This window comes from Sphaeramia orbicularis, chromosome 6 (genome assembly GCF_902148855.1).
Source record: "Sphaeramia orbicularis chromosome 6, fSphaOr1.1, whole genome shotgun sequence".
Taxonomy (NCBI): domain Eukaryota; kingdom Metazoa; phylum Chordata; class Actinopteri; order Kurtiformes; family Apogonidae; genus Sphaeramia; species Sphaeramia orbicularis.
Genome location: NC_043962.1, coordinates 21,111,509 through 21,136,896, shown reverse-complemented (window position 1 = coordinate 21,136,896; position 25,388 = coordinate 21,111,509). Strand labels below are relative to the sequence as shown.

At 38.8% G+C, this 25,388-nt stretch overlaps 1 protein-coding gene across 1 annotated transcript in view; it reads left to right on the top strand.

The window, feature by feature from the left end:
• The window catches only part of ldlrad3 (low density lipoprotein receptor class A domain containing 3), a 220,478-nt gene that overhangs the window by 80,518 nt on the left and 114,572 nt on the right, over nt 1–25,388 (top strand). Inside the window, exon 4 of the mRNA XM_030137501.1 lies at nt 103–237. Coding sequence (XP_029993361.1) covers nt 103–237 — 135 coding nt within the window. The remainder of the gene's footprint in view (nt 1–102; nt 238–25,388) is intronic.

Genomic DNA, 25,388 nt, shown 5'->3' with positions numbered 1-25,388 from the left:
TACAGCGTGTCCCTGTTTCTCAAGTGCATTTCGAAGTCAGTCCTTTTGCTGTAAAACTTTCTGCAAAACTGACCTTTGACTTCTGTTCTGATTCAACCACAGCAGGCAATCCCCTGGTGTGCTCAGAGGCTCGTTTCAAGTGTCGAAATGGCCGTTGTGTAGACCGGAGCTTCTTGTGTAACGGCCAAGACAACTGTCAGGATAACAGCGACGAGGAGCTCTGCCTGACGACAGCAGGTAAGCCACAAAGTCATGTACGCTTCTACAGAAATGCACGAAGAAGATAAAGTTCTTCGAATGGGAGCATGTGGATCCATCAGCCAGAGGAGCAACAGACAGTGAACCTTGTAATTAACCTCTAACTCGTACATTTAAATTCTTATTATTGGGGCTTCAGTTAGTTAATAACTGACACATTTCATCAAATAAAAAAGCAACAGTGGATTAAGTTATAAAAAATTTATTATTCCTCTGAGCACAGTGCTACTGCAGCAGCAACTTGTGAAATAATTACAGTAAAATCCTCCACAAAGCTAAAGCTAAACCTGTAAAGCCAGGATTTTTTTGATGGCACTTAAAAAAGGGATGCAATGTGTGGAAAGGCTGCAATTAGTAGAGCTTCAGCAGAACCTATTCAGACTTAAATATAGGCACACTGGTAGCATTATGAGAGGGATAAAGACCACACAAAATAATTATTTAAATTATAACAAGCTGTGGTTCAACTGTTGTGTAGTATGGCTATATGGCATCAAGACATATATGTATTAAACTACACACAGATGGATGAAATGTACTATACATTCATAACACAGGATGAACTCAGTTAATTCACAGCAAGAAAAGTAAGAAGTATTTCAAGGCTGATTTCTTGAAAGATTCAGTTCTTTTGTAAAGAAGTGATAAAGATGAACAGACTTGTTAACACTGGACTGCAAGGAGACAATATGTTCAGTACAGATGTCTACTGAAGGCTTTGTCTGACTAAGCTAGATGCTCTAACACCACACCCCAGATGGCTGGTATTTGATTAAAAAAATCAATTCTGTTGGAGCCAATGCCAAGTGGAATTCAAATATTTATAGAATAAATCCATTCATTGCTATTGGATACTTCCAGTACAATGAAATTAGTCTTGCAATTCTAGGAAAAGTAGATACAGAAAATCTATGAACAGCTTAAAACCAAGAACAAGCTGTTTTTAAAAAGAGAGAATTTCAAAGACTATAAATAAATAATTAGCTAGTGAGTTGATGGAAAGGTACTGTTCCATAAAATGTGGTACATATTCACAGAGCTCATATGGTAAATGCTACAACTCAATCTCTGCCTTATAGTATAAATGTGAATAAATATTGATGGTGCATTTTCTTACCACTTAAAATTCAACTGTTAGACTTCTACAAAATACAAGGACTTTTATAATGGGTTATTATTGCCTGTCTTCAGAGTATGAGAAAAACAAAACACTTAGAAGCAGATGAAGGCCTCTCCAACACTAACGAATCCATATCCAACTGAGACTCTCCTACTTACTCACCTATTGTCTAAGTCAGGGGTCACAAACTCTGGTCCTTGAGAGCTACTATCCTGCCTATTTTAGATGTATCCCTCTTCCAACACACCTGATTCAAATGATAAGCCCATCATCAAGATCTGCAGAAGCCTGATAACGACCGTCAGGTGTGCTGGAAGAAAGAAACATCTAAACCATGCAGGATAGTAGCTCTCGAGGACCAGGGTTGGTGACCTCTGTCTAATGCCGCGTTTCCACTTTGTGGAACCGGCTCAACTCGACTCGGGTACCAGATACTATTCCTGGAGACCGTTTCCATTACAGGATACTACTGACTTTACTGTACCTGGACGTCATAGCGATGCGGCGCATTACTTCCATGTCGTCTGCTCAGAGTTGCTGATGAACTTGCTCGATGCGTGTTGTCTCGACAAGTTCATGCTGAATTTTTACATCGGCCACCAAAGACTGAATCTCCTGACTGAATGGTGTAGTTTTGCGGGCTGTCATCATGTGGATTAACCTACCGCTACATTTACTGTAAACTTCCGCATCTGTTTTTTGTAAAACGGTGGGTCACAGAGAAAACTGTCTGACCAATCAGTGGTCTGCAGTGTTTAGTGTTTTAGTATCTGGTCCCCAGTCTTGGAACCTTGGCAGAGGTGATACCAAAAAAACTAGTACTGGGTACCAGATTCCAGGTCCTTTTTCATAATGGAAACGCAAAAAGGCCGAGTCAAGTCGAGTTGAGCCAAGCCGGTACCACATAGTGGAAACGCGGCATTAGTTGTTACAGAAAAAAATCACTAGCCCCTTTTAGACACCCTCCTCACCCACCCACCCATCAAGGAGTCACTGCTTTTGGATCAGGCTGCATTTGTAAATAAGAATCTGTTCTTAATTGCTTGCCAGGGTAAGTGAAGGTCAAATTAAAAAAAAAATACACTGCACTTCTGTTCCGGGAATATTTCACCTGTATTCCGGAACGACGTCTGTGTAAATGAAATGGTGGGATCATTTGGTCCCACCTCTGTCATGGTTCTGTAATGCCTCTGGAGATAGTTACAGAGTTGTGATAAAGGTGGAATCATGATTTCAGAACGCTATGTAAAAGGATCACCTCTCATTCTGCAACCTAGGTGTGAATTTTTGATGACGTATTGTGTGTGCAACCCCTGCACCGGGGGGGGTTTAAAAATGAGGACGGGTCGTGTACAGTAAACAAACATATCAACGCAACTAGAAAGATGACGAGCTGTGGAGATGCCGAAATTTATGAGCTATTGTCACTTCGGGGGAAGGACTCTATTGTTGTTTTGAGAGCCAACACCGCTATGCTCAGGGTATTTCTGAAACACAAGTTATATGTCACACTATACACTGCGCTGCGTCACTGTCCCTTTGATTCCGGAATGCAGGTCCACTATGTAAAGGTCCAGCCTGTCTCACCTCTGTTACCCCTTTGGCTTGGCTGTGTAAATCAGTCAATGGTGGGAAAAAAGGTGGGATCACCATCTCACCTTTTTTCCAGGATCTCTTTGTAAAAGTGGCTATAGAAAAGGTTACAAGATCACATCCTGTTTGTATCCAACCAAGACCCAAATGATTCTCAGTCAGATGTGGACTCCTACCAACGCTTTTTCCTCAGGTTGAGGAGGTGATTTCTTCTAAAAACAAACGTCTCTGAGACCTTCTTCCTTTGTCAAAATATCATCCTCTTCTACCACATAAAAGACAGATGAATGACAGACTCCTCCTCCTGCTACAGACCTTATCATCCCGCTCTTTCTTGGGCTCCTCAGTTTATGTCTGGACTCACCTATTAAGTCAAACTTCACCCTCTCAAAGCTGGAGAAAACAGGATGATTGAAGCTTTTTCCTGCAGCCTCTTTTTAGGTCTTGCATCCTCTGATTGATTTCCTGAAGGACCATGCATTTGTCAGCCTTCAGTCTGATGATGATCTCCAGATCTTCGGCATATGATTGCTGAAGGATGTCATTCTTCTCTTGTCGAGCGTTGAGTTCAGATTCTTACCCCTAGTGGAGGAAAGTTTCAGTGTTTTCAGTTTACTTTCGTTTACTCTACCAACTCCTTGTGGGCCTTCAGATAAAGCCAGTTATTTTTTTTTACAGTTCTTCAACTTGTTTGTTCGGTTGGATCCTCAGAGTTTCCTCTTTTTGACACTTGGCTGTCACATTTCAAAACATTCTACTCTGTTCTTCACCGTAGTGTTTTTCTCCACGGAGTTAAGATGTTAGATATTCAACCTGGTCCCAGAGAGATTCACTCTCATAGGCCTCTGACTCCAGGTTGATGGAGAGCTCTTTGTCTGAATCAGTCTTGTTGCTGTTGTATGATTTTCAGTGCTTTGGAGCTGAGCCTTCAGCTCTTCGACGTCCTTGATCAGACCTTCTCCTTTTTTTTTTTTTTTGACAGTTTTCATCTCAAACCATCCATTTTCCGAACCACTTAGTCCTCGAAACCAGGAAAGTAAAAGTTTTGACTTTTTTACATTAAATAATTGCCATGATCAGAAACAGCATGATGTAACAGTTTTTCAGATACTTTTTATTTATTTATTTATTTTATGGAATGTCCTTTGCAGTGGACAGCATTTTTGCTTTTTAAGTAAAGCTTTGAAATTCCTCTCCCTTACAGAGGACAAAAAAAGCATTGGAGGATATGCAGTCGAACAACCATTTACTCCCACATTAACACCTATGGGCGATACAGATTTCATCCCACACTCATAGCTCTAAATTCAGCAAGTATGTATAAATGTATGTATAAATGCTTTCAAATTACTGTATCTGAAACATTTCAACACAAAATACTGCTGTTTATTTCTAAAGGTTACAAAAAAAAAATCTCAACAATGGCCAATGTAATCCACAACAGGGACATAAACTGCTGACTATACTTAATTGCTAACTTCTTATTCTTTATGAGCGTGGGGTACATAAAAGGTACATAAAGTGACAATTCTATATGTAGAAATTCAACTCACATCGTTATTCACCCATCACTAGTTGAACATGCAGGAACACACCCCACACTGCAAACTAATAGCAGTGAGTTGCCATGTCAAGCAGCTGGGGAGCAAGTGGGGCGTTGCTCGTGGGCACTGAACCAACAACCTTTGGATCACAAGCCAGTTCTTTAACCTTCTAGGCCACAGTTGCCCCTAACCTGCACTATTAACATGGCGTGTTGAATCTAACAATTCCAACAGCATTGCAGTCACAGCGATTGTAATTATGTTCCTTTGTGTGTCGACTCTTTGTACTTGACTGACAGTTTTCAGGAAGATAAAGCGAGATCATTTAGATGTAGAGACAACAGATGCATTTTTATGCTTTTACAAAGCTTTCATATATCTGGAAAAGTCTTCAAAGTTGCAGCAGGCTTTTTCATGCAGCTACTATAGTTGATGAAATGATTAGAAGGGAAGTTGGAAGATTCTGTCACTCAATATATCATATCATCTAATATTTCTGAAGACATCATTTTGGAAATGTATACTGCCGTCTGTGCTTTGTAAAGATGTAGCAAAGCCGCTGAGTGATATAACTTGGCATCAAAGACGACATAAGCTTTTGACAAATTGTTTTGTTGTGGAATACAGATATGCCATGGTAGTATTAGTGCTATGTTTTGGAATACTGTAGGATTTAACATTATAGAAACTTTGCATTGTAACAGAATAGTGCTGCTATGATTCCTGACAGTTGGTCTGATAATTTTTGCTATAGAATTTGTTATGTGGCAGGTACCACCTACAACAACTATGCAATTCTTATTCCTCTGGCAGCCCCACTCCTCAGACAGCTGCTACCACTAAGACACAACAGTCGGCTCCTGTCAACACTTCAGTTCTACTTCCACTGGCAAACCAACACAAATTCAGCCAGTAGCAGGGTCCTTAGATGCACATAACTCCAGGCAGCCACATGTGGACCGCTGCCATTGTGCTTTGGTCTGTTTTTCTGGCAGTTACTCTTCTATGCACTGTTATAAAAAAAACAAAAAAAAAAAAAGTGCAACCTGGTCCTTCTGTTGAGTTGAAGGTCCTACAGTCAGGCTTTTGGAAAAATGTCAAAAATAAGACATCTGAAAACAAACTAGCAGCATACGGAAAAGTAGACTCTAGTGAGCATATTTACTGGACGCAGGCATAATAACCAATAGGCAAAGGTGTAGACGTGGGTGTGTGATAAACACTATTCAGATTGGCCAAGTCAGCAAAGAACCAGACCAAAACTCAAGAGCCAAAACATGTCTGATAAACAGATGAGGAGTTTTACTGCAGGCACAGAATATAAATACACTAAATCATTGCCAAATATTTCATGACTGAAGCCACTAAAATTCCTGCTCTGATCACTAATCACTCTGATATTATGAACAAACTGCAGATCATGTTGTGGTTCCAGGAGATAATTATTTTTCATCTGAGGTTCATTTATGTATTAAAAATGTAATAATACCCCCATTCATTTTATTGTGTTTTTTTTTTTTTTTTAAGATTTTGTTTAATTAATCATGTTTGTTGTTTAATTTTGTTTAATTAGCAAAAAAGGGAAATTTGATTTAGTTACACATATGCGATTGAGATGCAGAAATTGAAACTGAGTCAATCCATCATGACAAGTCTAGCCGACTCCATCCGACTCGATGCTGAGCCACAGAATGCTGAATAGTTCTGTATAGTGATGCAGAAATATTGATAAATATCTGTGTCCAATGCACTCCATTTCCTTGTTGACAAGTGAACAATATCAACGTCAGACCAGCCTGAAACATTAGATAGCAAAACAATAATTCAGTTTTCTCAATGAATACTGGATGGATTTGTCTGGATGTTTTCTTTTGATAGTTATTTAGGTGTCAAGGGGAGATATTATAATGAAATATTACAGTGATTTTCTATAAATATCAGTTGTGCTTGACAGAAAGGCTTCGGGCCTAGAATGAAATATGTTTAATGATAGAATAGCAGTTCTTTAAGATCATAAAAATGATGGTTTGGCCTTTTTAACAAGCTAGTTAAGTGAACATTCATGCTTTTAAAACATTTTTCACCATTTTACTGTTATATTAGTAAGTCAGAGAGGGGGGGTTGCCATGCAGTAAAGGACCTGGACCAGGAATCGAACCCAGCCTCCATCACCAGGTCATGTTTTTGAGTCTCAGAACTGATATGGATGGATTACTAAAGTATCCTCTAGTCATTTGAACATTGTGGGATTTGCGCTGTAGATGCTCAGTGCTAATTCCTGTTTTTTTTGGGTTTTTTTGTTTTTTTTTGTCTTATTTGCTGCAGAAAGGTTATAACACTGTGTACAAGTATTACAAATGTGAGCCACATGTTGGTGTGGTCTTTAAACATCCGACAAAAGTAGTCAATTTTTTCCCCCTTTATCCTTTTTTTGTTTTTGTGACTTGTTTTTATTATCACTCTGAGTGAAGCCATCCCCATGGTTTGGCTCTTTGCATTTATTTTCTCACACCTAGGAGCGTGCACACTCACCTTGCATTCCACACTGACTTTTCCTCTCTCTTTATAATAAGCACAGACCTGCAGGTGACAGATAAGGCATACAATATCCGCTCAAAGCCACCTGAGCACAGCATCTCCTTCCTCACTTTCTCCCCTCTACCTCTGCTTCTCTTCCCTTCTTCCTGTTTTCAGCTCCTCCTCTTCATCCATAATGACCTTTGTCTCCACGTTTAGTTAATCTGTTTAAAGTAGTCGAGTGAGAGACATAACTGAGTTTGACATTGGAAAGAAAAACCCAGTCTTTATAGACTACTGTTGGTTATCCTGCCCTAGAGGTGTCAGACACGTAGGTGTACATCACCGTCCTAGTGGCGTTTTAATGCCAGCGGTGTTTATGTTTCCCATCAGAGGAATTTTTAACAATATAGCGCAGTTAGACACAACAAAGCTGCACAGAGCTGCTTCTACTGTTTATCGTTTTATTTGATGGGTAATTGATTTTTCAAATAGCAGAGAGGTGGCAAACTGGCAAACAGTGTAATGTAACAACAGACAATCTTCTATAAATGCACTGGTGCAATCATTGCACCGTGAGATAGAAGAAGTGGGACAGGGAGCCTGCAATGGATAAGAGAGATAAAGAAATAGAAAGTGCTCCGCATAAACATAATATAGTGAACCAGAAAAAAAGAGTCGAAAGGAGCAATGAATAGCAATGGGCAGGAAGATGGAGGTAAGCAAAGAGGGACAGGTGATTTCGTAGAGAAAGGCGGGGATTTGGATAGAACTGAGCGAGTGCTAGCGATAAGCCGGAGAGGATGAGAGCAGCATCCATCTCAAGTCGAGCCCCGAGGCCGAGTGGTGAAACTCTGGAAACAGGAATGACATGAAAGCTAGCTTTGCAAAGCTTAGCTACTGTTTGCTTTCTGCAGTTTTCTAGTCTAGTTATAACAGAGGATAGCAAGTACAGTGTATGGAGCACATGTTTTCCCTTGAAACAAATTGTTGAAACACAGCTGGCGGGCACACAGGACTTGGCTGGATGCTGAGGGGAACCCTTACTGAGAACAACACAGCCGCTCCTGTATATCCGAGGCAGTATGTGTAAGAGCCATAGCCTGTATAGAGGACAAAGCTTCTGTGAGGTCACCCAGTGGTTTATGGACTTCCCTTTTTGAAGCCTCGAGTTTAGCATTTTGACTGTTGGCATCTCCTTTTTTTGTAACTGCAAGTGCCCATATTTGGATACGTAGGGGAAACTGGGGGAGGGAGAGGTGTGAAACTCAATGAAACACTAACTTACACTGACTTTTCACCTAAAATACAGAAAAAATGTATGTGATATTTTTGTAGTCTTTTTTGTGTGTTTTTTGTGTGCAAAGTGTTTTTGCTGTTAAACAGAACAGAGCTGCTAAACTGATTTTCATTGTTCCTATGACAGTGACAATAAAGATCTATTCTGTTCTGTTCTGTTCTAGTAGATAAATGCTAATGGATAAGATAGTAATGTCAGTTTAGTCTAATTTACAGGTGTCAAACATACGGCCCGGAGGCCAAAAGGGTCCAATCCGGCCCGTAGGATCAATTTGTGAAATGCAAAAATTACACTCAAGATATTAACAGTCAATCTTTTTGCTTTAGGGACCTTTTAAAGCCCTACTTTAGTCTCAAGTGAGTCAAATCAGTAAAATACTATCAAAATAACGTACAAATAATGACAATTCCAAATTTTTCCTCTGTTTTAGTGTAAAAAAAAAGTGAAATTACTTGAAAATGTGTACATTTACAAACTAGCCTTTCACAAAAAAACATGAAAAACTAGAAATGTCCTGAGAGAAGTAAATGCAGTTTTACTAATATTCTGCCAGTAACAAAATATTTTGTGTATTTGCAGATTGATTGTGATCTGTAAGTTGTAATGCACATTTGCAAATGATAAGCAGAGGCATAACATAGTTAAAATTGTACTTATTTTTCTTAATAAATTTCAGTCTTTTCTTGGTTGTTCATGTTATTCACATTTTTAAAAGGACAGTTTATAAATGTAAACATTTCCATAATGTAATTTTACTTTTTTCACTATAAAACACATTGAAATGTTTGGAGTTGGCATTATTTCTATATTATTATGTTATTAATTTACTGGTCCGGCCCACTTCAGATCATATTGGGAGGATATGGACCCTGAAGTAAAATGAGTTTGACGCCCCTGGTCTAATGTATTAGCTGTGCTAAAAGATAAATTGTATTCATGACAGAATCTTCTGACAAACCTGTTAGTGTAACTTCTGAAACACAAATACAGAACTATCTGTTTAGGGGGAAAAACACACTTTTCAAAAAACAGGAAATCTGAATATCCAAACCTGGCAGTTTCGCTAATGAAGCCCATGCACACAGCACTCACCTGTCACTCCTTTTCATAATGCATTACATTAAACATGAATATCATTTAAATGGGTGAGTTCTATTTAAAAAAAAAAAAAAACAGCTCCAAGCTACACTAACCTATAAACATGTTGACCTCTGCTGAGTTGGATATTTTATCATGGGGGTCTGTGGGGGATTGACTCCGTTTTGGAGTCAGCTTCAACTGACCATTCAGGGAACTGCAGTTTTTGGCACTGCCTCACTGCCTTCAACTCTCAGCTGTTTAGTATAAGCTCACACACATCAAAACACACATAATGGAAACAGTGTCACAGTGCATCTGGCTTCACAGTTCTGCATGCTTCCAAATGCAGCATTAAGTACACCAAGGTCATGAAGCCAAGAAATTATGACCCCGGTGGTGGATATTGGCTTTAAAAAATGATTGAGAATCAGCCTAGAATCAATTACAAAGGCAACTGATTTGAAATGCACACATTAGCATCTCTCATTATGCATAATTAACACAAGTAGTCAAAGAGTATCAGATGGCGAGGTGACTCTGGGAGAGTGAGATAGCAATTAATTCCCACATCTTGTCGATCTCAAAGCGGGTTTATCTTGGTATTTTTCTTGAAACTAAGTTGTTCTAAGAGAAAAATGCAACAAAGGGAGGAAAAGTGTAAGTGATGGGAAGGTAGAAACACAGGGCCAGAGTGTGGTTGGAGGGCTTCAAACGTCCTCAAATGGCTTTGTGTGGTTTAGATGATAAGGAAGGCTTTGAATGGTTGGAAGGATCAAACACATTTCTTAAGTTTGTGCATACATTTGTGAAAATTCATTCTATCAGCTGACGACACGGACATTTCTTTCTTCTTTCTCTCTTCAAATACGTATTTTTTTTCTTCAAATATGTCTTTTTCTTTCTTCCTTTCTTTTTTCTTCTTCATGAACTATTATGGCTTTGTGTTTGTCATATGATTAATATTCTCGTGGCTGCATCTCCCTTAGACCTCATTTATTTTAATATCAGAGCAATAATGTGAAAAGTAAAAAGCACATAAACCCTGTAAATCATACTGAGTGCACAGCTTGTTGTGCCACCTCTTTGAAAAGCATCACAACAGCAGATAGTCTTCAAGGAGGCCTATATCACCTCCACCACCTAAAATAGTTCAGAATTGTAGACATTCGAAACCCATCTTGGAATAAATTTATACTGTTTACTCGATAAAGTCACTTACATGTGATTTAAATTACAGTGTGTTGTAAACTATTTATGGTCTTTCTGTTCAAGGGTATCTTGTATCTCTCTTACAATGAAGGAATCACACCCAAGGGTAGGAGTTTGTTTACAGTCAGTGTGTACTCTGTAAAGTGTGTGCATTCTGTAATGTCCACACACACACACACACAGACAGGAAGTCGGTCCTCTGCAAACTGTTGTGGTCCATGAAACTGAAGTGTCAACACGTTTTTGTTTCATTATATTTTTTATGTGACCCTTTCACAGTAATCATTGGCCTACAGGCCCTCTGAGGACTGTCAGTCACAGAGCAGCACGGAGGGAGATGTTGAACACTGAACTGACAATTAACATTAGCCTGGTACATGAGTATACTGTCAAAACACTGACAGCACTCGTCACCCTTGAACCAGATTTGTTTGATGCAAGTGAAGCCATGTAGTAGTTATGGCCTAAGACAGGGGTCTCAAACTCATTTTCTTTCAGGGGCCACATTCAGCCTGATTTGATCTCAAGTGGGCCGGACCGGTAAAATAACTGCATAATAACCCATAAATAACGACAACCCCAATTTTTTGTCCATGTTTTGTGCAAAAAAAACCCATTAAATTATGAAAATACTTATTTTCATAAACTATCCAAACAAAAAAGATGTGAATAACCTGAAAAAACTGAAATTTCTGAAGAAAAATAAGTGAAATTTTAACAATATTATGCCTCAATTTATCATTTATACATGTGCATTATGGATCGGATCTACAAAGACACTGTTGTTCTTCCGTCAGTCTTGATGATGGCCTTGACTTCAGTTTTTGTGGGTCCTGGAGTGGCTTGTGGGCCCTATTTTTGCCCTGAAGTATCTGCCACAAATACACTAAACACTAAGTAATGTGCAGAAAATTGTTAAAATTGTGTTTAATCTTCTTTATACATTTCAGGTTGTTCATATTTGTTCAGATTATTCACTTTTCATTTTATTGTTTCAGGATAGTTTGTAAATGTAAGTATTTTCATAATTTAATGTTATTTTTTGCACTAAAACAAAGACAACTAGAAGCACTCGGAGAGCGCAAACCTCCGCCAAGGCTGATCAGTGGCCCCCCCCGTGGGCCCCCCCACCCCCGATCACCACCAAAATTTAATCATTTCTTCCTTAACCCATTTCCAACAAACCCTGAAAATTTCATCCAAATCTGTCCGTAACTTTTTGAGTTATGTTGCACACTAACGGACAGACAAACAAACAAACAAACAAACAAACAGACAAACAAGCAAACAAACCCTGGCAAAAACATAACCTCCTTGGCGGAGGTAAAAATTTTAAGTTGTCATTATTTATAGGCATAATGTTATATTATTTTCACATCAAACCGAGAAGAAAATCTGGAGTCATTATTTTTTGTAGGTTATTCTGCTGTTATTATTTGACTGTAGATCATATTGGTCTGTATGTGGAACCTGAACTAAAATGAGTTCCACAGCCTTGACTGTGGAATTTTTGCACTTTGCAAATTCATCCCGCAGGCCACATTTGAACCTTTGGTGGACTGCATTTGGCCCCTAGGCCGCATGTTTGAGACCCCTGGCCTAAGATCTGCTAAATATAAGGTACTAAGACCATTCCACTATGACTTTATTATACTTGTTTATTTATTACCCCGCCCCCCGAAAGGGAGGCAAGGGGTGTTGCTTTTGGTGTGGTTTGATTCTTTGTTTGTTAACACGTTAGCAGCAAAATTATTGGTTGAATTCATACCAAATTGGGTTTATAGATTGCCAGTGACCCAGAATAGATGTGATTACATTTTGGGAAAAGTAGGTCCAAGTAAAAAATTTTTAGGAATTTTTATTTATTCATTTTTTCCCCATTTACTTATAATGGGCATGTCTATAAAAACATCAATTTTGTTTCAGTTTACTTCAAACTTGACACATATTTAGAGGTAATTGATACGCTGACATCAGCACACGCATGGACACGATGACATCAACTGGATCGATGCTAATTTAAGCTACAATACATGCTGGCACCACTTATTTTATTTAATTTTATTACCTCTGCCAAGGAGGTCATGTTTTCATCTGGGTTTGTCTGTTTGTTTGTTTGTCTGTTAGCAAGATAACTCAAAAAGTTATGGAAGGATTTTGATTAAATTTTCAGGAAATGTTGACACTGGCACAAGGAACAAATGATTACATTTTGGTGGTGATTAGGGGCGGGGGGCGGGATCTGCCTTGGTGAAGGTCTGCTTTCTCTGAGTGCTTTTGTAGTTTTGTTTTAGTTTTTTACTGCATGCTTCTTACTAGGGATGCGGCGACGCCGATACCTGTATCAATATTGGTCCGATACTGAGCGCTTGTACTTCTACTCATACTCGTAAAAGTGCTCTGATACAAACACACCGATACCACTTTACAGCATCGTGATGTTCACAGTTAAGTGCAGCAGGTACGTGGCAGAGGAGTAATGTCAACAGTTTGGAGATTTTTAAAAATAAACGACGGTGACAAAAGTAACGGTGACTGAAAGTTACGTTAAAGATACAAACGGATACGGATGGAGCGTTCTGTCCGTCCTCTGCCTACATTCTGTACATAATTCTGTCCATTTTCCGGGTGCTTGCAGATGTGCACCCAGACGGATTATTCAGAGCAGTACCACCAGGAACTGTGGAGGAAGCGAATCTTTTCAAAGAGCGAATGAGTTAGTGAAAAACTACTGACATATTTATGACAACTACCCTCATCAATATCTATATCAAGATTAGCATCCACATTAGTGTTACCTCCTCTGTCGTCACAATGTTTGTCATTATTGACTTTCCTCTTCTTTGTCTCAAAAAACTTTACTCCTTTTCGTTATTTGTCAAGTATGGTTAATTAAGAGCGGCGCCCTCTGGTGGATTGATTAAGAAACGCTCATTCCAACGCATTAAATGTCAGTAGCAGCACTTTGTCACAGTCAGACTAATGACAACGACAATAAAGCACATTTTCAAAAGTAACTAAGAACTGTAATGGTATTATTAAGTATTCATATCGGTACACGGTATCGGCAAGTAATCAAATGTAAGTACTTGTACTTGTACTCGGTTTGGAAGAAAGTGGTATTAGTGCATCCCTACTTCTTACTGACTCCATGTTCTATGTATGCACCAAACCACTGACGCAATTTCCTCGTAATGCGAACATGGCAATAAACATGATTCTTATTCATATCTCATTAAAAAATCCTCATTTCTTCCTGTAGATTTTTCTAAGCCTTGTAGTGATGCAATTTCCCAGCCATTATCAAGGGAATGTGAGTTATTGTGATAGTGTCTGCCCAAGTTAAACACTAAGATACCCATGAGTTTCACTTACCAGTACCATGAACACAAATCCAACCACCCACGGTAAACCCTGCTGATGGCACAGTAGGTAGTTTCAACTTCCTCAGTTTGTTTAACATTAGCATTCATAATAGTATTACTCCTCTGTCGTCACCATGTTTGTTATTATTGACTTTCTTCTTCTTCGTCTCAAAAAACTTTACTCCTCTTTGTGATTTGTCCAGTATGGTTAATTAAGAGCGGCGCCCTCTGGTGGATTGATTAAGAAACGCTCATTCCAACGCATTAAATGTCAGTAGCAGCACTTTGTCACAGTCAGACTAATGACAATGACAATAAAGCACATTTTCAAAAGTAACTAAGAACTGTAATGGTATTATTAAGTATTCATCTCGGTACTCGGTATCGGCAAGTAATCAAATGTAAGTACTTGTACTTGTACTCGGTTTGGAAGAAAGTGGTATCGGTGCATCCCTACTTCTTACCGACTCCATGTTCTATGTATGCACCAAACCACTGACGCAATTTCCTAGTAATGTGAACATGGTAATAAACATGATTCTGATTCATATCTCATTAAAAAATCCTCATTTCTTCCTGTAGATTTTTCTAAGCCTTGTAGTGATGCAATTTCCCAGCCATTATCAAGGGAACGTGAGTTATTGTGATAGTGTCTGCCCAAGTTAAACACTAAGATACCCATGAGTTTCACTTACCCGTACCATGAACGTAAATCCAACCACCCACGGTAAACCCTGCTGATGGCACAATAGGTAGTTTCAACTTCCTCAGTTTGTCTAAGGAGCACTTCCTCTTCGAAAAGTCAAATCCTTCGTTTTAAACTCCAGGGATGCTCCCCTCCCACAGAGAGTAATCTGCAGCTTTCTATTTGTTATATCTTCCTAAGGCTGTGTAAGAACTTCTCAACAGATTCACTGCATGTGCTGTTTTGCATAAGCGCTACGTATTCAACAACCTGTCCTCGTAGCGTTGCCATTTGCAGAGCTAATAAACGCAGGTGATTCAAACTGTGTATTCAGCGACGGCCTGCTGACATCTAGCAGTATGTCCTGCCTCTCCATTAGTGTTGCCAGTAAACTAGACATTAATACCAAGTGTCAGTCTGATATATAGAAAGAACAAAGAATGTCAGGGTGATTAAAAGTCCCTCAGCCTGTATTCACTATTGGTATCCTTTTAGCTCGCTAATGGCTTCTCACACAGCCACGTCCTCCCCCATTGATTGCTGCCAGACTTTGGCCCGGAATAATATAGGAGCTATAGATTAAAATGACAAGTTAATCCATGTGCAATTTTTGTTGTAGAGATGTGTGACGCTGAGATGTTGGTCTGTTCATGGCCTTCGTCAGTAGCACTCAGAGAACTGGCAGAGAGAGAAAAGTGTGGGAGGGAGCGTGAAATGGCGTAGGGGAATATAATGGCAGTAGACTGAGGTGTGGGAGTGGAATGTAATAGTGCCAGTTTATCAGAGCCAACGCACACTTGACAGGCACAAATAGAGGAGGTTGCGCATGTCACCGCCCATGGATTTGAGATCTGTAAAAGTTTCAGGTTTTTTGCTTTTGTTCACCTAAAGCATGTTCACAAACTAGTGTTGAGTGGCCCTTGGTGTGCAGGAGAGTGAGGCCACAGAGGTGTTGAAGATGCTGTTACATAGCTATTGAATTACAGAACCTTGAATGTAACACGTAGGAGGATCGGATTGTAGAAATGGAATGTAATAGACATAATTACATCTTCATTAGTTCATACTCAAATGAAAATAAGAATCACTGTGTTGGCCTGAACAGACTTCCTCTTCTTTTTTTTTTTTTTTTCTTTTTTTTTTTTCTATTTTATTACATCCAGCATTAAAGCTGCAGGAAGAAGCCATAATTTTAATATACACCTTCCTTCTGCAGCTCTATCCTCTCAGTCCATATGAATACAAATGACCCGGTGTTGCTTCATGCTGTTGTAGAAAAGTGAAGCCACTTTTCCAAGCATCCATGCTGAGCAGTCAGTCATGCATTTAGTCTGTCTGAAAATACCTGTGATTAGCCAAAAAATCCGCCTACCGGGGGGGATTTTCTACAGAAAACAACAAGGCAATACAGAAGTCTTGATTCCACTCACACCACTTCAATTACAATATGCTGAAAGATAATTGTGGATTGTTTTTTTCCTAGTGATGCTAAAGTATTCTCAAGAAGTACAGCTTTAAGGTAAATTACCAGCACAGACTGTGAGTGTGAATCAGCACTTAGAGCAGACAAAACGGATTGTGGCTACGATAAGTGCTGTTGGTGTTTTTAGTGGCCACCATTAGAGATGAGATGATATTCTATTGATTACACTGGTACATGAGGCTACACGCTGAACTTCTACACCACTGCTATTTGCATGCAGTCACAAAAAATTCTGATTAGCAACCTGCTGCTATGGAAATCATACATTTGTCACATTGGAGTAAACCGGTAGATTTTCATAACATTGCAGGCTAGTATACAGTCATGAAAAAAAGTATTAGACCAGTGGTTCCCAACCTTTTTTTGGCTTGTGACCCCATTTTAACATCACGAATTTCTGGTGACCCCAGCCCTTTTTTTTTGCTGAAATTAATTTGTTTTTGATCATGTAATAGTTTTCTATACTGTGTTGCAAGTAAACGTTAATTTTAGATGATATTTAGTCTATATACAGGGTGGGGAAGCAAAATTTACAATATTTTGAGGCAGGGATTGAAAGACAGTGTATGACCAATTAGTTCACTGAAAATCATGAGAATTTATTTGCCACAAGAAAATTTACATAATCGAAAATGTTTTTATTCTATGTGTCCTCCTTCTTTCTCAATAACTGCTTTCACACGCTTCCTGAAACTTGCGCAAGTGTTCCTCAAATATTCGGGTGACAACTTCTCCCATTCTTCTTTAATAGTATCTTTAAGGAAGTCGACATTGCTGTGTGATGTTCTATTGGTAGCATGTTCTAAAACGCCCCAAATAGCAGAATCCAGAGGGTTTAGATCTGGGCTAGAAGGCGGCCATAAACATGATTCCTAAAAATTGCTAAAGTTGGATTTGTTGCTGTTGTCAACAAGTGTTTTGGTGTTCTTGTGTAAGATTTTAACTTCAAATCATATTTTATGCATTTCTAACGGTCTTGTTGTCTACCTCATGCTCAACTGCCATTTTTCTCATGGATTTGGTTGGATCCTTTAGGATTTTGGATTTGAGAGCTTTAATAAAAGCTTTGGTACGTTTTTTGTTGCTTCCTCCACTTCCAGACTTTCTCGTAATAGTTTTGCTCATAGTCATTCTCTTCTTTCCATTATAAACAGTCTTTATGGACACTCCAACTATTTTTGAAATCTCCTTTGGTGTGACGAGTGCATTCAGCAAATCACACACTCTTTGACGTTTGCTTTCCTGATTACTCATATGGGCAAAAGTTTCTGAAAAGGTATGGATAATAGTGTTAGGTATGATTATGACATCAATATATGTTTGGTTTCAAAACAATTGACGTAGTGCCTGCTGAGAAAAAACAACTAAATGTTCATTGTAAATTTTGCTTCCCCACCCTGTAATGTATATTATTATGGACGGAGGCAGAAAAGCCAGGTTCAGATTACTGCACAAAGTGAGAATTTTATTTTCCTTGGTCAGGATATGTACAATCAGTCCAGCTTGTATTTATAAGGCTGTGAATTAATACTGAAAAAGCAATAACTCAAACTATGAATTATGAAAGAGCTGCAGCATCTGAAACTGACCGCAATGAACATTTGAAAGATAAGCAGTACCACAATGCCTCAGTTTCAGCTTCACAGTTTGTCATGTCTTTTATGTATTGGATTGCCTCTCTCAACTCACCATACATTTTTTATTTATTACTAAGTTTTTATTTTTTATTTTTATCAATTACTAGAAATTTCAGGCAACCCCATTTGAATTCCAGATGACCCCATGGTTGAAAAACACTGTATTAGACCATCAAAAATCATCAAAAACAATGGTTATGCAATCAAGTACTAACTCCTGTGTGGATCATGTGACAGAAAAGAAAACATGGAATGCCTAAAAACACTGTTTTTGGCAGTACAATGCCATAGCTATCGACGAAAGAACTGAAGTGATTTTTGTTTTCATCAAGAAAACATGGAAAATGTCTAGATATCAGCTCTGAAATTAAACTCTTATGAGCTATTTTTGTTGTTATCATTATTTTTGTCCAAATAAATGTACCTTTAGTTGTACCAGGCATTAAAATGTACAAGAAATTGAAGAAAACAAGGGGTAGTCTAATCATTTTTTCCACGACTGCATTAGAAGTTGCATCAAATTTCATCTTGTCTCATTATGATTCTTTGGTGTGAACCGAGCTTAAGGAAGTGTCTCAGTGACTCGGGTGACTCAGGGTTAGTTGTCCCATCTGTTCTCAGCATCGTACGTCAATACAGTGTTTGTATTCTGTACTTTACATGAGGATATCACTTTTTCTACTTGTTTTATATTTCTTTTCTCACCCTCCTCCTCCTCCACCCCCTCATTCTCTCTCTTTCTCTCTCTCTCTCTAGCAAATGTGTCACTGGTTTCAAAGCCCCTGTTGTTTAAGGGCTTCATGGCTGTAGCTTATAGTCACCCTGGGATCGAGGTATGAATCATCCCTGTCCTTGAATCAGGACCAGTACGCCACTGCTGTACAGGCTCCTGCAAATTAACAACCTTTCCCTTCTAAACTTATCCTTGTTCAGTCACCATGGTGATGGTGGTCAAGTGACGACCTGCGCCTACAGGCTAGTGGAGGAATTTTACTCCAAACAAAAGCTCTACTGTTCCTATTGGTTAGAATTGTACTTTGAACTGAGAGTTGTGCGTTGGAAAAAACTCAATACATTTTTTTTGTACGTGTGTGTTCATGTATGTAGGATGTGTGTGTGGGTATTCTAGTGATGGATTCATAGATCCAGCCTCCGTGCACATCTTTGCACTCATTTCTGAAGCCCTTCTTTCACAGTTCTTTCACAGCCCCGGTGAGTTCAGATAACTGTAAGGTCTGCTTTTAAATCACAGGTGCCAAACATGCACCCCAGGGGCCAAATCCGGCCCACCAGAGGGTCCAGTCCGGCCCTTGGGATGAATTTATGCAATGCAAAAATTACAGTAAGATATTAACAATCCTTTTAGTTCAGGTTCCACATTCAGACAAATTCAATCTCAAGTGGGCAGGATTCAGTCAAATACTATCATAAGCTCCACATTTTTCTCTTTGTAAATGTAAATATTTTCATGTATTTACACTAAAACAAAGTATAATTTCGCAAGAATGTGAATAACCTGAACAAATATGAACAACGTGAATTTTTTTAAGAGAAGTAAGTAGAATTTTAACAATATTCTGCCTGTTACTAAATGTGTTGTGTATTTGTAAATCCGCTGTGATCTGTAAGTTATAATGTACATGTTGAAATAATAAACTAAAGCATAATATTGTCAAAATTACACTTATTTTTTCAGTTTGTTCATGTTATTCACATCTTTTGAAAGGATAGTTTGTAGATGTAAACCTTTTCATAATGTAAATTTACTTTTTTTGCTCTAAAACATAGAGGAAAGTTTGGAGTTGACATTATTTCTATATTATTATGTTATTATTTTACTGGTTCGGCCCACTTCAGATCAAATATAGCTGAATGTGGCCCCTGAACTAAAATGAGTTTGACACCCCTGTTTTAAATGATAATATAGCAATATACAGGGGTTGGACAAAATAATGGAAACACCTTCACCTCAAGATGATAATGCCCCAATCCATACAGCTAGAATTGTTAAAGAATGGCATGAGGAACATTCTAATGAAGTTGAGCATCTCGTATGGCCGGCACAGTCCCCAGACCTCAACATTATTGAGCATTTATGGTCAGTTTTAGAGATTCAAGTAAAACGTCAATTTCCACCGCCATCGTCTCTAAAAGAGTTGGAGGGTATTCTAACTGAAGAATGGCTTCAAATTCCTTTGGAAACAATTCACAAGTTGTATGAATCAATACCTCGGAGAATTGAGGCTGTAATTGCCGCAAAAGGCGGACCTACACCATATTAAATTATATTTTGTTGATTTTTTAAGGTGTTTCCATTATTTTGTCCAATCCCTGTAGTGTCAAGCTTTGATTCAGCTGGCTGAGACCATGAATGCAACACACCAGCCAAATCTACTGAATTATTGTCCACGGCCTGATTTTGAAACATTAGTTCCCTTAATTGACATTACAAAAATGTAATACCCCAAATGGGACAAGAAAACAAGCTTATTAGTTCGCTGATTTGTGCTGCTTTGAGCATCAAATTTGCATTAGAGTGTATCAAGCCTGGCCTCAATTGCTACATTTCCCTGCTCCAGCGACACTTGGCTTGAAAGACGAGTCCCTCTCTGGCCCCTGAGTAGACACTCATTGGTTGGCTGACAGCAGAAAAGCGGTGAGATCACCCTGTAAAGTGTGTGCTTGAATGGGCCTCCGTCTTTCCATCTTCGCATTTAAATCATTTTCATTTACAGTGCTTATACTCTTTTCACAGTACACTAGCTTTTTTTTTTTTTTTTTTTTTTTCTGAAAATTGCGCCAGCCTGGTTCACATTGTGCGAACTTAAAGGAGGCCATTATCTTTGCTGAATAATATCGCATTAAAAGAAAGACCAAGAGGTGTTGCAGCTGCACCAGTGCTAGATATCGACGGCTCATTAGTCACTCTGTTCAAACCTTCAGTTGTCGTAAAGTGGTGGCAGTTGCTTTGACTACCTCCCTGCAAAAGTTGAGTGATTATAATGAAGTCTTTAATAAGTATAGAGTCCCCTTAAAAAAAAAAAAAAAAAAAAGACTTAAAAGGAAAATTTAATCATTCTATGTTTTTGGCTGTTGCTCTGAGTTGGTACAAGAGACTTTTTTTTTAATCATTTTTGGATTTTTGCAGCCTAAGAGAACAAAAAAAAAAAAAATGCTGTTCTTGCATTTTTAAATTGCATTCAGTTAAAAATGGAAAACATGGAACTAAAGTAAAGAGGTAGACTGGATACGGTTTCATTCCCTCCGATAGCTTTGATGAATGTTCGAGAAATTAAGATACAGTGCTTTTAAGACATGGCTATATGCTCAGAGCTCAATTTAATTTCCCCACACAATTTTTTTTTGACCATATTATCTTTTCTTCAGGCATGTCTAATGCACCAATCCATATGCAGCAGAGGATCCTAGTAACATTCCAGCTCTAGCTTGGTGAAATCATTTTTTGGCTGAAAGACTAGTGTATGAAAGGGAATAGCAGTGGTTAAAACACAATAACAAAATATCAAAAGGGATCCCTAATCTTGGAGTCTTAAGCGCTGAATGCTATTATATTTTTCCACACATGATTTGTCAGTGATGTGTTTATTTGTCGGGTAGTCTGTCACTCACTAATCCGGTATTAATTATGACAAAGAAGCATCATTATCCCCGCATGCATCGACTGAAGTAGCGGCAGACCCAAATCGAGCTCACCTTTTAGGAGTCAGATAGACACCCCTGAATGATGCATTAGATGTCAGTAAGCTCTCACTGTAATGGGCCGGGGTTGTTCTTCGCAAATGCATTTTCTGACAGTAGTGTAAGTGAGCACATGGTTGAGCGGAAGGGGTTGTTCGACAGACGGAGACGTTAAGGGCAATTATAAATGTGTGATGGAATGCTGATGTTTGGGCGGTGAATGCGATAAAGGTGTGAGGTTACGTGTGTGCAGGAGATTTGAGCATGGATGTGTGCAGTCATCAGGGAAATGCGAAAAGAAGGAACGCCGGAGAAAGAGGGTGCCCTGGAGAGAGGAAAGAGGGATTGCATGTCAGACAGTATGAGAGATAGAAATGTGAGAGGATGGAGAATGGGGTGATCGAGGAGAATGTGGAGTGGAAAAAAAGGGGCAAAATGTGAGAGAGAAGACAAAGGAGTAGAGGAGGGAAGGAAAGCATGAGGGAGGGTGTGATAGAGAGAGAGGGAAGCTGATGGAGATGAGGGATTAGGGAGAGTGGCAAAGCTATTGAGGAGGGGGGAGAAAAAAAAAGATAAAACCTTCTGGATTCATTGTGAAGAGAGACAGGGAATCAAGGGGGAGGACAAAGAAGCACAGGAAAACAGGGGGAAAGCAACGGTAGCTCAGGAAGGGGTCATGGACAAGAGAAGGAAAAACCCCTAAGGGAGGTAAAGAGCAGATCTGAGTGGGGAGGAAAGGAGGAAATAAGGTTTCCGGAGCGAAGGGATATATACAAGCAAAAACCTGAGAGACAGGTGGAGGAAGCGAGAGAAAGAACAGAACAGAACACAGAGCAGCGCTGGGGAAAGGAAAACAACAAAGTGAGTGATGAGGATGAGTGGATTGAAGCTGCGCCAGAGTGGTGAGATGGGAATGAAACAATGAGGAGGAGATGGAAAAAAAAAAAAGGAGGAATTAAGGAGGAAAAACAGAAAACAACAACACAAAGAGCAGTGTGAATGACAACAGGAGAATGGAGGGAGGAGGGAGGAGAGGATGCTTTAAACAGCACCATACTGACTCTGGTAGATTGAATAGAGGCCTTAGATTAGTCCCTGCATGCAACAGTGGGCTCACTCATGGTAATTACCAGGTTTTGCACTATCTTTCTCAATTGCAATGTCTTTTTTTTTTTTTTATTATGTCTCCCTCTCACTGACTGGTTCTGCTCATGTAACATTAACCTCACATCAACCTTTCTCTATTTTGGCGCTCCATCTGCACTATTTTCTCATCACTTCTCTTTACCATTTCAGCTCCTCATGCTCTACTCTATTGTCCCATCTCATCATGGGCTTTCTGCTCTTACCGCTGCTCTCTCTTTTTCTTCCTCTGGCATTTCTGTGGTCACTGAATTTGAAGGGGGAAGGATTAAATACAACACTTGATGATAATCCTGCTCTGTTCATCTGTTTTGTTTTTGTCAGGCCCTCTTCATCATTATCTCTCTCTCTCTTATTCTCTCTGTCTCATTTTCTCTATCTGCCACAGCTATTTTTTTCCTCTTGGTGTTGTTCATTTTTTGAGGCTGTCATATGGACACCCACATGCCAGAGGCATGCTAAATCCATGCTAGAGATTGAGCATGCCTGAGGAGAGGAGGAGGCAAAAGAACAGGAGGAACAGTGAACAGAAAAATAAGGTTTTATGGCTTGTCTCACACAGAGTCTATTTTTTTATTTGGCACTAGAATTTGTTGGGTAGAAGGTGCAAAATTCAATTCTAGTATTCAGGACAAATAAGAAACAAATAGTCTGTGTATTAAAAGAAAGACTACAAACAACAATTTATGTTTTCTGCAATGTACCTCTTATACAGTAAATTTGGTAATTTTACAACCTTTAAATGAATAAAATGTACTGTATTATAGGCATTATTACATACACACACAATAGCATAGAACTGAAAGTAATTGTTGTGCCATACTGTTTACTCTACCAACTATGGTTAATAACTAGGGCTGTCAAAATTAACACATTAACGCAGATTAATCCATCATCATGATTAATCTGATAAAAAATTTTAACATGATTAATCCAGCTGCAGTGCAGAATGACTCTGAACGTCTCCACCAATGCATTGCGGTCAGTTTGTCTGAGTAGACTTATCGTCGTGCATGTGCAATGGTCAGTTGATCCAGTAGTGACAGGCAGCAGAACCAACCTATAAAGATGGAAGACGCTAAACAGCCCATTGGCCCTCTGGATGGAAATATGAGGACAAAAAAAACCTAAGATGGCACCTACAAGAAGTATTGTACACACTCTGCACGAAGTAGTTTTCTTTTCACCGAAGCACTTCCATCTTAAAATACCGCATTTACGTGAAGCATATGTTAGTTGAGGATTCTGCTCGTACTTCGGCTAACGCGTCGCCCAGCTTGGTACAAACACATTAAGTGCATATAGTATATTCCCTTATTTCTTGAGTTGCAATTAATATAGATTAAAAATAAATTATATTTAATCATGATTAATTAAAATTAATCCACAGCAACCCTGTGATTAATCCAATTTAAAATTAAATCGTTTGACAGCGTTATTAATAACTATATATTGGTCCACATAGCTAGATTTTTTGTAGATAAACTCAGGTGATCAGATAAAAAAAATATACCAATGCATGCAACAGTCAGTTAAGTATATACTTGTAAAAATGTAAAAGCACATTAACCTGTGTTTTCCTAAATAAGAGATCAATCTGTCATTGGTAAAAGAGGGTAAGTGTTGTGTTTTGGATTGTGTTGAAGACACTGCATAAATCCTTAATGTAGCACTACCAATAATTGGTTCATTTATTCCCAACAAAGAGATTGACGTGATATATATAGCTAATATGCAGAAGAAATCATAAGTGTTCAGTAAGTTTCAGGATATATTTTAATGTGTTTCAAATGTCTGTACACTGAATATCACAAAACAAAACAGTCCATTGAATGTGGAATTTCCCTGTCACTAGTGGGTGGTGTTGAAAAGCTGAATATGCAGTAGGAATACATTAGCAAATACATCAAAACTGGTGTTTTTGTTGGGAAAAAAACAACAAATTTGTGCCAGAGTCTATTCCACCAGACACTGCTCGTTCTGTCTGATTATTTTCTGTTAAAATAATTGCATTTTGACCTCACATCATGGTTGATGATTTTGTTGTGGAGATTTTCCCTCCTGGGTTTGTTTTTTATATAATGGCTACTTGTAGCAAGATGCAGAATGAGAAAGTATGTGTAAATGATCAGATTTGATCTGCTTTTTGGATCATATTAGATGTAAACTTAATCCAAAAACACACAAACTTGGTTTAGTTCGTAGTCAGTTGGATTGTCAGTAGATCAACAGAACTCCCACAGTGGATTTTAGAAAATGTACAAGATACCTTGGCAGAGAGATGCTATAATAGAATGAAATTTCTTCCCTTTGTGAGGAAATTCATAACTGTCTAGAAGCTGTGTGGGTTTCAGAACCAATATTATCATCAGCAATAACCATGATAAAATTAGATCCCACTCTTCTGTGAAAGAGGCTAGGAGAGCCCTTGATGTGAGAAAAATAACTCTCATATCTTTAAATTGGACAGATCACACACACCGGAACTTCATGGTTTAGAGCAGGGGTGTCAAACTCCAGTCCTCGAGGGCCGGTATCCTGCATGTTTTAGATGTTTCCCTCTTCCATCACACCTGGAAACCATTACATCATTCTTAGGCTTCTGCAGAACTGGATAATGAGCTGATCATTAATTGAACCAGGTGTGGCTGGAAGAGGGATATATCTAAAACATGCAGGATACCGGCCCTCGAGGACTGGTGTTTGACACGTGTGGTTTAGAGAGTTAGCACCCTTTGCACTAGAGCCGGACCGA